The 14,013-nt window shown below is 38.1% G+C and overlaps 1 protein-coding gene across 3 annotated transcripts in view; it reads right to left on the bottom strand.

Annotated features, from left to right (window-relative positions):
- The window catches only part of ARHGAP28 (Rho GTPase activating protein 28), a 76,090-nt gene that overhangs the window by 12,114 nt on the left and 49,963 nt on the right, over positions 1 to 14,013 (bottom strand). For all 3 annotated transcript variants that reach the window (XM_065831189.2, XM_071804238.1, XM_065831190.2), the window contains 6 exons: positions 11,564 to 11,651; positions 9,488 to 9,645; positions 5,665 to 5,830; positions 5,459 to 5,550; positions 4,061 to 4,138; positions 656 to 818 (listed from right to left, as the gene is read on the bottom strand). In XM_065831189.2, the coding sequence (XP_065687261.1) occupies positions 656 to 818; positions 4,061 to 4,138; positions 5,459 to 5,550; positions 5,665 to 5,830; positions 9,488 to 9,645; positions 11,564 to 11,651 (745 nt within the window). The remainder of the gene's footprint in view (positions 1 to 655; positions 819 to 4,060; positions 4,139 to 5,458; positions 5,551 to 5,664; positions 5,831 to 9,487; positions 9,646 to 11,563; positions 11,652 to 14,013) is intronic.

Here is a 14,013-nt window from a genome sequence, read left to right as displayed (position 1 = left end):
TGTCTTCTAAACTACCTCATGCAAACACTGAAAACTTGGCTGCAACCTTATGTAAAGGTCCTAAGTTTTCTGTACCAATTTGCCTAATAAATTCACCATCCTGATAGTTACACTCTGTCCTAATTCAAGTGAACTTGCAATTAAGTCAATAAGTACTACTGTGTTCTTCCTGGAAAGTAAATGAACAAAATGTACTGAGACTGAGAGGGTGCATATACACTTCAAAACAAAACCCAACTGCCTGAAGCTTCCTGTGATCACATATATCTTTGTACGAATATTCTGACCTCAGCATAAACCCAGAGAGAAATAAAATAGATCAAGTAGAATATCAACTAAAGGGCAGTGACCTGAATTTACTTTGCAGAAATTTTCATTTGTGAAATCTACAATTTGTGTGAATCAGAGTCTATACATGAAAGTCATTGCTCAGCCATCATTTGTTCACAGATTTCAAATCTCACATTAACAAGTCTATGCTATGAGATAAATGCAGAGACATTTTTCCATTTGAAAAGGAAAGCTTGCAGAAAATGTAAATCTTTAGGCAACGCTCTGGGCCTTTTTATCTCTCTGCTTCTGAGAGAGAAAAACATGTAATATCTTCTATTACATTTTATCTGGATTAGTTCATACTAACTCCTTTTCCACTTACTTTCCACTAGTGTGATGAAAGCAGGTAGATATTCTACTGTGAAGAGGGGGCTTGGGAGTTCTCTTATAAACATTTTCAGCAGTCCTGCTGCATCATTGTTTCGTACTTGGTCCCAGTCAAACGTGTCTTCATAAAATTTTGCCTCAAGTTCTTGATGGAGATTCTGAAAGATAAAAGGAACATCTAACCTTTAATCATGGCTTCTGACCCGGCAGTTTGAGATCACTTCCGAAATCCCATTACAAACAATAGGCAGGTTTACACCATAGTTAAATTAAAGTAGTCCTAAACTGGGAGCAGTCTAGGCACAGCTGTGTGGAGTTCAGAACAGGCTGATAGATCAGGTTCCTGGGGATATTTTGCAACCCAGGCTAAATTCGGTTTGCATTAGCTAGATTTCTGCCAATGACCTCTTTGAACCATTTTAAAGCAAGATAATTTTGTGCAATGTCTTAGAACTAAGAAACAGAAAATTCAGTTAAACGGGATCTTTAGCACAGCTGTTCTTTTTGTTTAAAATGCTCTCCAGAGGTTTTGACCCTTAAATCACAAAGGAGTGGCATTTCTTTCAGTGAACGTGCTAAACAATCTGTTGGCATCTGAGTCCATGGACCTTGAGCAAGTAGTTTTAACTTCAGGTCTTCCTGTCTTTGAAGGATATTTTCCTTTAGGATAGTTATAATTAGATTTGATCACTTCACAGAAAAATAAAAGTATCAAAGCATTACTGTCAGAAAACATTGACTTAAAACATGCCAAAAAAACCCCTCAAAAAACCACAAGAGATAACTAAGACAGAATTGATTATACCATTTTAGGTGCTCATTTAATGCTTGTATTATCCAATGTTGGCATCTTGCTCGATAACAGACGTCTGTTCTGGAGGGTAACTAATTAAAGTTCACACATGTGTGTGAATGGGAAATATTCAGTAAGGTTCCTCTTAGGATTTGGCTTCAAACACAGATCACTGTTTGGAAAATGCAAGCTCCTGAAAAATTTGTTGGATTAATAAGATTGAATGAGGCTATTGTAATCAAAAGATATCCATAAATAATGCAGCTTTCACAATATTACTGGCAAAACACTGCCTTATCCATAGTAAGTTTGTTGGTGCTTTTTGTGAGACGACTTATGACAAATTACGATTGTAGTTAATATTCAGCTTTCAGATCATGTTTTTGTCAAAAGTACTTTAATATTATACAAAAAATTTAGTCCATTCAGACAGAAGAGCTTTAAAAACTAATTCTGTTTACAGTACCTCACATGAATGGAAGGAAATTACATATCAAATATCGTCACACATAATGAAGTGAAATGGCTGGCACAAAAGGAAATAGAAAGTCATTTAGGATTGGGTATAAAATGTTACAATCTCATTTTTACTAACACATTTTACTGGTTGTAATCTGGGCTCTCTTGGCTTCCTCTGTATTCATATCCTTTGCACATAATCTATACAAACACCTGGATTAAATTCTCTTCTGGTAGCTGACTGGGAAATGTGGAACAGAAATCCTCACCTCATCAAAATCACAAGGGGAGAGAAAACATACTCCACATTTTTCTGCTGAGAACTGGGAAAAATCCATAGAAATAGAAAGAAAGATTTTTAAAACATAAACATTTAACATATATATCTACACAAACCAGAATATATGTATATTTTCTACACTCATCCCGCCCCACATACATACATACATATATCTATATATATACATATATATATATATATATATATGCACCTAGGTACTTTTAAATAACCTTTTGCAGGTTTGGTTTTTTTTTTTTTTTAAACATGACTGATCATACAGTAGACTCTCATGCATTTTTGGTTCACTGGATCTTTTGGTACAAACCAGATTACTCTTCTTTTATAGAAGAGTATTCTTTAATCACTTCCATATGCCTTTTCGTTCTCCAAACAAGAATGGAATGCCCTCAAATCCGAATGTCATAATAATGTATGAAGACTTTGAAGGATAAAATCTGGATCAGCTTTGAAAAAATATTCTCTTACTGGTTGGCTTGTTGGACAGACTTAAATGAAGCCAAAACTCAAATAGTTTAAAACTTTCATATAGGCAGTTTAACTTACCACCCAGTATAGGAGAGTTACATATAAAGTCATATATCATAAGACCCCTCTGGATGTAGGTTGTGAGTAAGAAGCGAACAAGACACAGTACAGTATGTGCAAAGAATATGAAAGTAATTAAATTAGGTAGAGCATGGCTCTACTGTGTAATCTCCCTGGAGAGGTTGGAAAAAAAAAGAGATTATGTGAATTAATACCTTAAGTATTTGTATGAAAAAAATGAGGAAGCTGAAAAGTACAGGCCAAATTAGGAGCTCCCTTCTGCAAAATGTGGCACTTTGCATCGTGCTGCTTTTATCAATTGACAGAGTCAAAGGGAGCTGGAATGCTAGTGCCTATCTATGGCGCGTTTCATCTAATGTTGCATTTTGTTGTATAGTCATTTTTTATGATCCCTTTAGCAAACCCCAACATTATTCTTTGTGTGGCTGCCACAATGCTGAGGCTTCCTGCGTCAAAAAGCAAGACTAGCATTCTTAAGGATGAGAAAGTGGGTTTGGGTTGAACTATTAAGTCATTGCTTAAACCAGATTAAAACAAATAAAACCACCCCCACCACCTCCCAACAAACAAACTCAAACAAAGCAAAGACTAGGGAACATTTAAAAAAAAAATTAAAAAAATCTGGGTCAGAGTTAGACACTACTAAGCCCAGAAAAAAATTGTTTTCCTAATTTGCCTCTGTCAAAGGCTTTCAGCTCCTGGAATCAGGTTAGTCTGGAGAAGGAATTGCAAGCATTACTGCACAGCATTGTCAGGTTATTTGGTATCAACTAGCCTGTGTTCATAGTCTGCAAATAGCCTGTGAAAATGCAGTACTTGAGGCTGCCAAACAGTGGACGCAGGCCAAATTTCTCCCACTTGGAATATTAAATTGTAGGATCACAGAAGATAAATAAGAAATAAAATAGCACAAAGATTAAAATGACATAGAATAAGATCTTTTTCTGAAGTTCACCCAGCTTAGCATCTCTGGATTTCTGGAATAAATTAGAACAGAGGTAAGATCACAACATTTTTTGGATGACAGAGATAAACTGAAAGGATCCCTCAATGTTTAGTAGAGAAAAACTGCATTCTGTGTCAAGTCTGTTCTTTATAAAGAACATTAACAAAAGCAAAGCAATAGTCTATATGTTTCGTGATTTTTTGGTTCCCAGGAGGCAATCTGACCTTTCACTAGTTGGGACAGAAATGCCGATCTACCCACATCAGTATTTATGTGCAGTGTGCATTTGTGTGCGCTGCATTATTTTACATAGGGTCTGTGACGCAGGGGATAGAAAACTGACACAAGCATGTACCTTGACTCTGGAGGCAGATCCAGGCACTCGTAGAATTCCTTCAGTTTCTAGACCTGTTTCCTCAAGCTTGAGCAGCAACTGAAAAAACCCAGCAAACACCAGGAAAATACTCAGAAACACATACAAATATTAACTTTTTTCAGTCTAGATATTCTTGAAACTAATCTGTAAAAGATAAATTTATATGTAATTTGCTGATAAAAACCAAACCAGCTCATGTAAATAGACCTTCCTAATTTGTTCTCCATATTCCTGACCCCAAAAGACAGAATATGCAGAGTATGGAAAACTGATAATGAAATGGGCCCCTCTGTCCTTGATTTGAGACTTGGCATTGCTATAGAACAATTAACACATAAACGTATTAATAAAAGGGCAGATACACTGAGTAAAACACAATGGTGTTTTGAGGGAAAATTAACCTCTGAGAAATGTTTAAGTCTTTCCCTGAGGAGCACAATGGAAAGGTCCATAGATAACATAAGTTTCTGGGAACTGAGAACTCAGATTAGAAAATGATCCCAGGATATTTTATTTTGAAATTTCTGTGAACAGAGGAATAGGCTTTCCACTCTAATTCTTTATAAAAAAAATAAATATGTTTTGATTTAGCATAATTCAGGACAAGTTAAATAATAAAATCATTTCCTAGCATTTATTCATACAGCTCTGGATTTTTACCACCACCTCTGTTTCCTGCCCTGGCTTTTGGATCCTTCTAATTTCCCATGGTATCTTGACAGGGTAGCTGTGGAGCTGATTGCAAAGTCGTGTAAATATTCAAGTCATGTCAGTCTTTCCCCTGACACTCCACACTACTTCCCCTTCTGCCAGAATTTACAGGGAAATTTGTTGAAGTTTCAAGCCCATGTAAACCTGTGCAACTGCGTGTTTGCTTGTGTCTGTGTACCTCCCTCCAAAAGGATGGATTGCTGGATGTCATTGTACTATTAAATGACTTACATAAATGATGTTATCTTGCTATGCAAACCTCAGTGAGAAGATACCACTTCCATTCTGGAAATAACAGCTAAGTAATACCTATGGTTTGAATTAACGTGAAATAAAAACTCCTGAGAAAATTCAGCTCTGTCACTTCTGTACACAAACACTATTTTGCATGGCTCTCTAATTTAATGAGAAAGGGAAACACAAAGCCAGACATTTGTTTCCCAAAGTATGCAGTACAGTACAATATAATTACAAAAATGGAAAGAGGTTCCCATGACAGATAAAACACAAAAAAGGAGCAAATTTCGTCTCCTTGTCTCAGGGTTTTCAAACCACAATATATAGACAACCTGTAGACATCTTCAAGTCTGTAAAGCCTACATCATCTTTTAGCTGATGTCTCTTTTGAGTGTCAATGTAAATGATGAAAGGCTGAGTTATACTCACTTTTTGGAAGATGAGTGGAACTTTTATTCCAGGAACCTTCTTTTGATCATTCTCCAGCAGTACGGTGAGAGGGACTCCAAATAGACCATTTTCTTTAAAATAATAACAGCAAACATGAAAGAGGGAAAGCACAGCCCTGTACGCATGTGCTTAGCTATGCTGAGCGGTGCCCAGGTGGCCACCATGGGGATGCCCCAGCACGGTACCTCGTCCTCGCACCCTCTCTGAGCGGTTCCTCTTCAACTCCACCCCCAGTGCATCGTAGAAGGCCGTCAGCTCAATCAGGGAGAGGTAGCGGATCTTCTTCATGTCTTCAGGAGAGAGGTCTCCAACCTCTGTCAGTCCAAACCGGCTTTTCCGAACAATGAATTTCTACAATAGAGATGAGTCACTTCTTTATTTGCACAAAAATTGCAGGATGTGAATTTTTGTTTTGAAAGAGATGCCCGTATGTGATAGTAAGCCATATTAAAGTAGATGGGTAACACCAAAGAGCTGAATGACACATCTATGTGTTGGGCTGGAATCCTAATATAACTTGCATCCATCTGAAACATAACATTTAGCTTCTTGCTCATCATGTTCCCTTGCAGTTAGACTGATAAGCAGTGCTGGAACACAGGTATTAACCTCAGTGCCTGCAACCCAGCTGGGATAAATTAGATACGTGCTACTTAAATTTTCGCTCAGCTTCGGCAGGATATAACATTTTGCTCTGCTTCTGCCTCTCCCAGAACATATTAAAATGCTGTTGAAGTAGTTGATGCATTTGATCATGGATATAATTTGTGTGTGTGTAATGAATCCATGTTTGCTTTGCATATTTCTATTAATTTATGAGGTCTTCTAGAAGAGTTCAAACTAAAGGCCTGAGGAGAAGCCCAGAAGCAGAATCACTTAGTGCCAATGCCAACTTGTCAATTTACTGGTACTTTTTATTACTCAAGAAGTATTTAGGCATAGAAACAGGACTCCCAGCAGCTAAGAAATAATTTATTCAAGTAGACTTGAACTAAAGGATACTTAGTAATTTGAGGGCATGTGAAGATGTCTACATATTTTAGAAATTGCAGTGTCATGGGCCAGAGCCAGGAATGTTGTGTCATGACAAAAGCATTTGTACCAGTGTCAAAAAGAACAAATAACCATCAGTTTTTGACATAATTGTTACACATAATAACAGAGCTGGAGTAAAAGACATGCTTTTCAAAGAACTGTGGATCTTTGGTATTGCATTTTTTAAAAAAAAATTAATTGTAATTTAAACCAGTAATTGTTAGTCAGAGTTATAAATAAATAGCATTACAAATCTTCTCCTCCCTTTAGGGAACTGAGTGGAAACCCAGCCTTTAATAATGTTTTGTTTCTGGAGATTTCAGCCCAGTCCTCTCTTTTTATAAATAAATTCAGACTCAATAGGTTTAATCCATTTTTAGATTAAGCCGGTCAAATAGTTTAATAACAACAACAAACCCTGAACAAACAAAAAAAGGATTAAACTTACACAAGATTTCAAAAGTAGGAGAAGACAAAGCACATCTAGGTCATGTATGTTAGGACTTTCTAAATCACACTACACATGGTCTTTCAGTAGGAGTTAATCATAACTGGGGGAGAAGAAGTGCAGTGGGTGGAATAACTAATTTACACACTGTCTGGGGCATTTTAGGCCAGAACCTTTCCTACTCAAAATGCAGCAATTCCACTGTTACTCTTATGCTGAGATTTAATAATGTAACAAAAGCTACATGGAGGATAGTCTTCTGAAGACACATAAAATACTAAAGAATATCTATGCATTTTGATTCCAGTGGTGCAAAAAGTCCAAAAGCAGTCAAAACACAATAAATCATGATGAAAATAAGAAAAAAAAAAAAAATCACACAGTATACTTATATTTCCTAAGGGGAAAGAGAACAAGTATGATTCCCAAGAAAAAATGACAAAGACTCCAAATCTGATTACAAAAGATAACTAGAATCATTTTTCATGGTGGCTGGTTGACTCCTAGGGTCACTGTGATGTGATGCAGTGATAACACAAGGTTTGGGGCTTAACCTCTGTCTTCTGTCTTCTGTCACAATTTTCCAGTGGTTTTTCTTACAAACAGTGGAGTCACAATACACAGCAGTGAAGGAGGCTGTGCCATCATGAAATTAGATTACTAGCATTTTGGCTAAGGATCTTGTCTGATACTATGTGACATGTTGTTTCTATGTAGAATTATACAGTGTACTAAGACAGGCCTGAAATGCTTACTGAGTCTTAGATCAGTAATATCTTCAACCAAGTCACATTTATCATGGCCCCACATTGAGGAAATTGCATGCAGTGCTATGCAGACAGTGACACTGAGTTGGCTCTTCTGGGAGCTACAGGGGACATGCTATTTTATGCTACATAATCTCTCTCTATGTAGCTCAGCATATGCCACTCGTGAAGTTTTTTACATTGACGTGTCAGACCTGCTCTGGAGAAAGTATGATGTTGTGTAGACTTCAGTCTGACCCTGTTGGCCCTCCTTGAGGATGGAGATACACTCCTTCAGAGTGTGGGTGACTGGTCACTCTGTGTAACAGAGCAAGAAATTATTTCTTTTGCTGGGGCCCAGTACAGTCTGAGCCACCAGGAGGAAAAAACAAATACCATGAGTGACAGCAGATGAAGTAAGAGAAATGCCAATGTTGACAGCTACGGCGGTTGACTTTATTCAGAAAGTCTCTGTCCGTGATGACCTGCCATATTTCTCATGTACTCTTCTGAGCACACAAAATTATGTCCTGCATGCAGAATAGTTCATCGCCAGCATAATACTGGTCTTTTCTAATACTAATCAATTTTGGATCCACAGCTCCATGGTGTTCAATGTGGCACCTTACGTGTTTGTTACCAGTTTTCCTACTCTATCAACTGGAAAATGAGTTGTTGCAGAGAACAATTTGCATGTGTGTGTGTGTACGTGTGCTGTAGCTAAGGCTGGGGTCCCAGGTTTGCTATTGATATTACATGGAGTAAGGATGAACCTCTGGCTTGACAAAATCGTGGTGAATGCAGACATATACTCACTCTCCACAGGACACCACGTTATCCTCACCACAGAAAAACCCAGACACACTAAAGCACAGGGATTTCACACCACTGTAATCTACTCAGTGTCTTATCCCTCTTTTCAGCAGGGAAGCTTACTTATGCATCTCAGGTTCTTCTTCCTTGGTGGTGTCTGAGAAGGACAAATGGATAATTTTTGGAAATTGCAATGTTTGGATAGCCACAATTCCAGATTAGTTCAGGACCTCAGGACATCATAAAATTCAGGAAATACTTCCAAATAATTTACAGCTATTTCATACATTTCACTAAAAAGGTGGTATCTGAAGCATAAACCTAATGCTTCAGTTTTCAGCAATGGAAGTTTTGAGGGCTGATGGAAATAGAGAACTGACTTCTTTGACTTCAAGAAATAATTCTACATAATGACACAACTGCTCAGTGTATGTCTGGTCAGATGATATAATAAATTTTCCTTTAACTATTCATGTAGTATCTCCCATAGTGTAATTACACTGATTACTACCTGGAGACAATCAGTACTGCTGCAGGACCAAGCCTTGCTTTCCCCCTTCATCTGTGAAGCAATTTTAAATCAATGTGTCAACAAAGGCAGATAATCTGTGCAGGAATAAAGTAGGAAAGCAGACCAGTAATGAAAATGATTGCTAGCTTTAGTGCCAGTAACCGGCCTTCATTTCTATGTGAAAAATGTGTGGGTGAAGCAATAGTTGTAAACGGAGTTACACATATTTATCTGTGATGGGTACAAGTGAAAACCAGGCTTGGATATCCAGTTTAGCTCTGGGAATCAGTTGCAAGTGGTAGGCAGGCACAACGGGCGGTCTCTATAAAGCACACACAGCAAAAGACACCTAATGATTCTTAACAGACTCCAACGTGCTGGGGATATAAATCAGGAAATTACTGGGTTTAAAAAAAAAAAAAAGAATTGAGGAAATATGTCAAGAACAAACTTACAGGCAAAGCAGAGTCTTCCTTTTTGAATCTCTGGTTTTTCGGCCATTCTTGGGGTTTTGGAAGGACTGTGATGGATTCTGAGAAAGAAACCTCATAGGAGAGCTCTTCTGTAATGGATGAGCTGCCTTTATCTAGTCCACAGTCTAGACAGCTATTAGCTGAAAATAAGGGAAACTATATATGAATGCTGGATGAATGCTTGCATTTATTAGAAAGACATTAAAAAAATGAACCAAGATGACAAAAATCTTGAGAAAGTAATAAAGGAAGTGCTTCAAAGAGGAATTTCTGTGTAAACCACAGCATGTTCCTGTTTTGTCTGGAGGAAATAACCTCTTAGAAATAAAATCCCTATTTTCATTTCAGAATATTTAACTTGTTTCTTTTCATGAGAAAGATTGTCAGGCTGGAACTTCCTGTTTATCAGGAATTATCAGGTTTTTGTGCTCCATCCTTGTCTACCCAGGCCAGCAAACTGTGTTGGCACTCGTCTAATGAACAATTAAAATAAAATTTCCTGACAGAAAAATGCTGTTGACACAGTTTCTCACATCACTGTTGACTTATTTACAATCATAAGATATTATGCATATGTTTTGTATGCTCACATATATTTCTCACAGTTGCTAGTTAGGGGTGTAGCACCAAAACAGGACTAAATGTACAACCTTCCAGTTTGAAAAATACTCTGTCTACTGGAATTTCTGGTAGATATTGTAAAACGACTTATTGTTCTACTCTAAAATTTAGTCACTCAGTGAAATTAGTGGATGCCGAAGGAAAATTTTTGAAATCAGTACAATCAAGTGCAGAAATGCCCTATTGTCATGGAGTCCAAAGTGTGATAATATGCATGAGTTCTAGTGTTGCTGACTTTCATGATTGGTCCCTCACATCTCAGAACAATTTTACATTTTCCATTACTGTCCAGCTCCTAGACTCATGCAATTGGAACAGAATAATGCTTTTTATTGGAAGTGAGGTAAAATTTCAGCTCCCAGGACTGCAGAGAGGAGTTTACTAATGTGACCCAAGTGCATTCAAAACCCATGGAAATCAGAAAGTCAATCAAAAAGCATTACATGTTATATAAACATGTGTGGGCCCCATGACTTTTAAATAATTGAATTTACAGACACCGGGATTTAAGCATTTTTTGCAATACCCTTTGTTTTGTCAGCTTTTGTTTTGTAAGTCTTGCATGAAAAAGCTAAGTGTGCTATTAAGTAGCTTCTGTGGCCTTAGACGTTACCTAATGGCCAAGATGTTGTAAGATGTTTTCTGTCTCTCTTTCTATCCTTGGACCTGGGACCACAGACCATCCACAGTGTCCTTGGCAATTTGGTTCCCTATCTGTTCTAGTACAACTCCTTATGGAGCAGAGGTATCAGCAGAGCAATGAAATGAATGGTTTTTGCAACCGAGAAAAATGTCTCTGGCACTATATCCAGATGTAAACATCTAAGAGCTTAATTTTGAAACTTGGGTATTATTTCCCTTTAGGTAAGCCCTGAACAATGGTGATGGGAAAAGCTAAAAGATGGACATTTTTGTGGAAGGCTGCTGACAGTTATCCAGACACTTAGTAGAACAGAGCTATCATTTTCATTAGCACTGTCTGTCACTGTCAGGGCAAAGAGTTTAAGGGTTGTCCAAAATAACACCATTAGTGCAGAACCAGAAAAATGGTAATTTTTTAATACTACAGTTTCTGCAGTACTGGAGAAGAAATGTGAACAAAATACAAATCTTTCTTGTCATGATTTGCAACAAGGAAATACACTGCTGACAAGTTCTGCACCTTATTGTTTAGAGGTTATTTTCACATTCCCAGCCTTGCACTGATTGGTACTTTTATACACTGATGCCTCAAGGGCAGTGGTCTGTGTCTATACAACACTGGTCTTAAATGGGAAACTTTGGTTCCTGCATGACAATAAGCTGACAATGAATATATATGCAGCACAGCCCGAGCACAGAAGAGGGGACTAACCTCAGAACCACAAAAGGATCTTTCTGTCTATCATTTATTTTCCAAGGAGGAAGTGAACACTGGTTACATGTTGGCATACTCACAGCTAACTGATTTCCAAACTGGCTTCTGCCCAGGAAGCTGGATACCATTAGAAGGAACTGGTGACACTGGAACTGTCTCAAATGTGGGCTGATAGGCAAGGAAAAATGATCAGACTGCAGTGAAGGTAAATGTCTATGGACAGAAACTGCTACAGTTCAAGCAACAGCATATTATTCTCAGCTTACATTCTTTTGCCAAGTTTAAACAACGTATTTGTGATTCGCCAGAGTACATTTTTCATAGCTGAGCCTGAGAATTAATCTTCCCCAGGCCACGCAGATTTGGATCCTGTTGAGGTCAGTAATATTGCAGCTCACTGTAGCTAATGAGTCCTGTTCTATATAATGATCCAAATTAGCTAGGTAAATTGCTGCATGTAATCGTAGTAAGTGAAAGGTCCTTGTCAAATTGTAATCCATCCTGTTTTTAATTATTTAGGCCACAAAACTTTCTGAGGACTCTCTGACACATCGGACATCCGCTGCTCCCTAGCACCTGTCAGAAATCAGGCTGTTCACAGTCTTTTAAGATTTGAACACTAGCAAATTATTAATGGACAGATGCCCTGCCACAGATCGTATAGTAACGCTTTTTATCAGTGAACTGCAAAAGGAGGTTTTTGGGAAAAAAGACCTATAGTCAAATTAATTTCTTTCTGCTCCAGAAATCATTCTGCACTGTGTGAAAATGGAGGAAGAACACGTGGCACAGCACAGAAGGGCCTGTGAAGCCCAGGGGGTGACTGTGAAGCACTGTCACCTCTCTTGGCAGCTGAGTTTTGCCCTTATTCTTGGAAGTTTTGGGATTCGTCATAAGACAAATCTGAGTGCACACATGTACACGGGGCAATAGCAGCTCATCTGCATGTTCTTGGGTAAAAAAAACCGAACTAAACAAACAAGAAAAAAAAAGTAAAGAATTTTTAAAAAATGCTCTGAAGAGTACTCAGTGAAAATTAATACAATGCTCCAAATCAGCCTTGGTTTTTTTTCTGCTGTCCTTTGCATCCTGGTGGGATCCCTTCAGGTTCTCCCATTCCCAAAGCTACTGCCTTACTCCCAAGCCTGATGGAGCAGCTCCCAGCTTCCCAGGCAAACCTTCAGCCTAGGTGAACCCAGTGAGCCCACAACAGCCGCTCTTCAAATTGCTAAATCAGCTGTTCATCAACAAGCAGTAATGACTCAGGACAGAAATTTTGTCATGCTCATTTGTAGCCAAGGCACAGGAGCAGCATTCAGGCTGCTGAAAAATGTCAGATGTTTAAAAGACAGGCAGCTCTTCCAATTGGAAGCCTGAAATAATGTTGCAGGTGTTTTATTCAGTCCTATCCTCTGAGCTATTTGGGTAACAAAGTCAAATGTAACAAGAATAAAATCTCTCCTGAGAGAGTCCATTCAATGGCCTGCAAACTTGATAGCAAACAGGATTTGAGTCACATAGACTTCCTTTGCCAGAAAACTGTAAGCACCATTGATTTTTTTAAAGGGACAACTGTAGGATGCTTTTATGATAAAATCCTGTAACATTTACACAAAAGGCTTTAGGACATAAAAGATCAAGATATATTTCAGGTGGGAGCATGGAAGTGGAAGGGATGGTTTAACTTGCCTCAGCAATTTGGGAAAATCAACCATAATAGTAGTTATTCTCCTGCTTAAGATCCAGATGGAGATATTAATGGTAAACATTAGCAACTGGCTCATCTACTTTCACAGCTCAAAATGTCTGACCCTGCGAACAATATTCAGAACAGATTTACAGTGAGTCAAATTTGTTAAGGAAAAAGTCCTTCCAGTCTTGTTACACAGATGAACTCAATAGGGAGGCAGCTGCAGCAGCCAGGTGTGGCTGAGTGGAGGGACCTGACACCACCCTCTGCCTTGCAGCCAGCACTGCTTGCAGGAGTGTACAGCTGCTCTAGCTTGTGGCAATTGAATATTGTGAACCACGTACAATATCGGGGTAGCTAAAACCATTATATTTTTGGTCTCATTTTTTTTTAGTTAAAAAAGAGATTAAAAATCTTTGGAAACTTATCTCTTAATGAATGTGACAGACCAAGAGTCAAACTGTGTCCTTAACTAAACTGGAACAGCTTTATTCATGTGGCTGGGGCTCCAGCGAAGGCAAGACTTTTCATCTCCTGATTTCTGAATGGAAGTAATTAATTAGATAGTTCTCATTATTTGATACTAAAAATCAGAGAAATATTTACTGTCACAATGTATGCAGGAATTTCCAATGGGAAGAGGAAACCAGAAAAGCAAGGAAAAGATGGAGATGAGGTAGGTAGTTCTTTAGTAGCTACCCTCACTGTAGAAGATGTAAAAGCAAATCATTGGAGCACCAAAGAGATCAGAATCTATTGTCAGAGGAAGATAGATTTATAGCTCTGGTCAGGATATGAGTTGCCCATGCTTTGAATATATTCATATTTCCAGGCACTGTC

This window comes from Patagioenas fasciata, chromosome 2 (assembly GCF_037038585.1).
Source record: "Patagioenas fasciata isolate bPatFas1 chromosome 2, bPatFas1.hap1, whole genome shotgun sequence".
NCBI lineage: Eukaryota > Metazoa > Chordata > Aves > Columbiformes > Columbidae > Patagioenas > Patagioenas fasciata.
The sequence above is the reverse complement of the archived record's forward strand: the minus strand, read 5'-3'. Positions and strand labels throughout refer to the sequence as shown.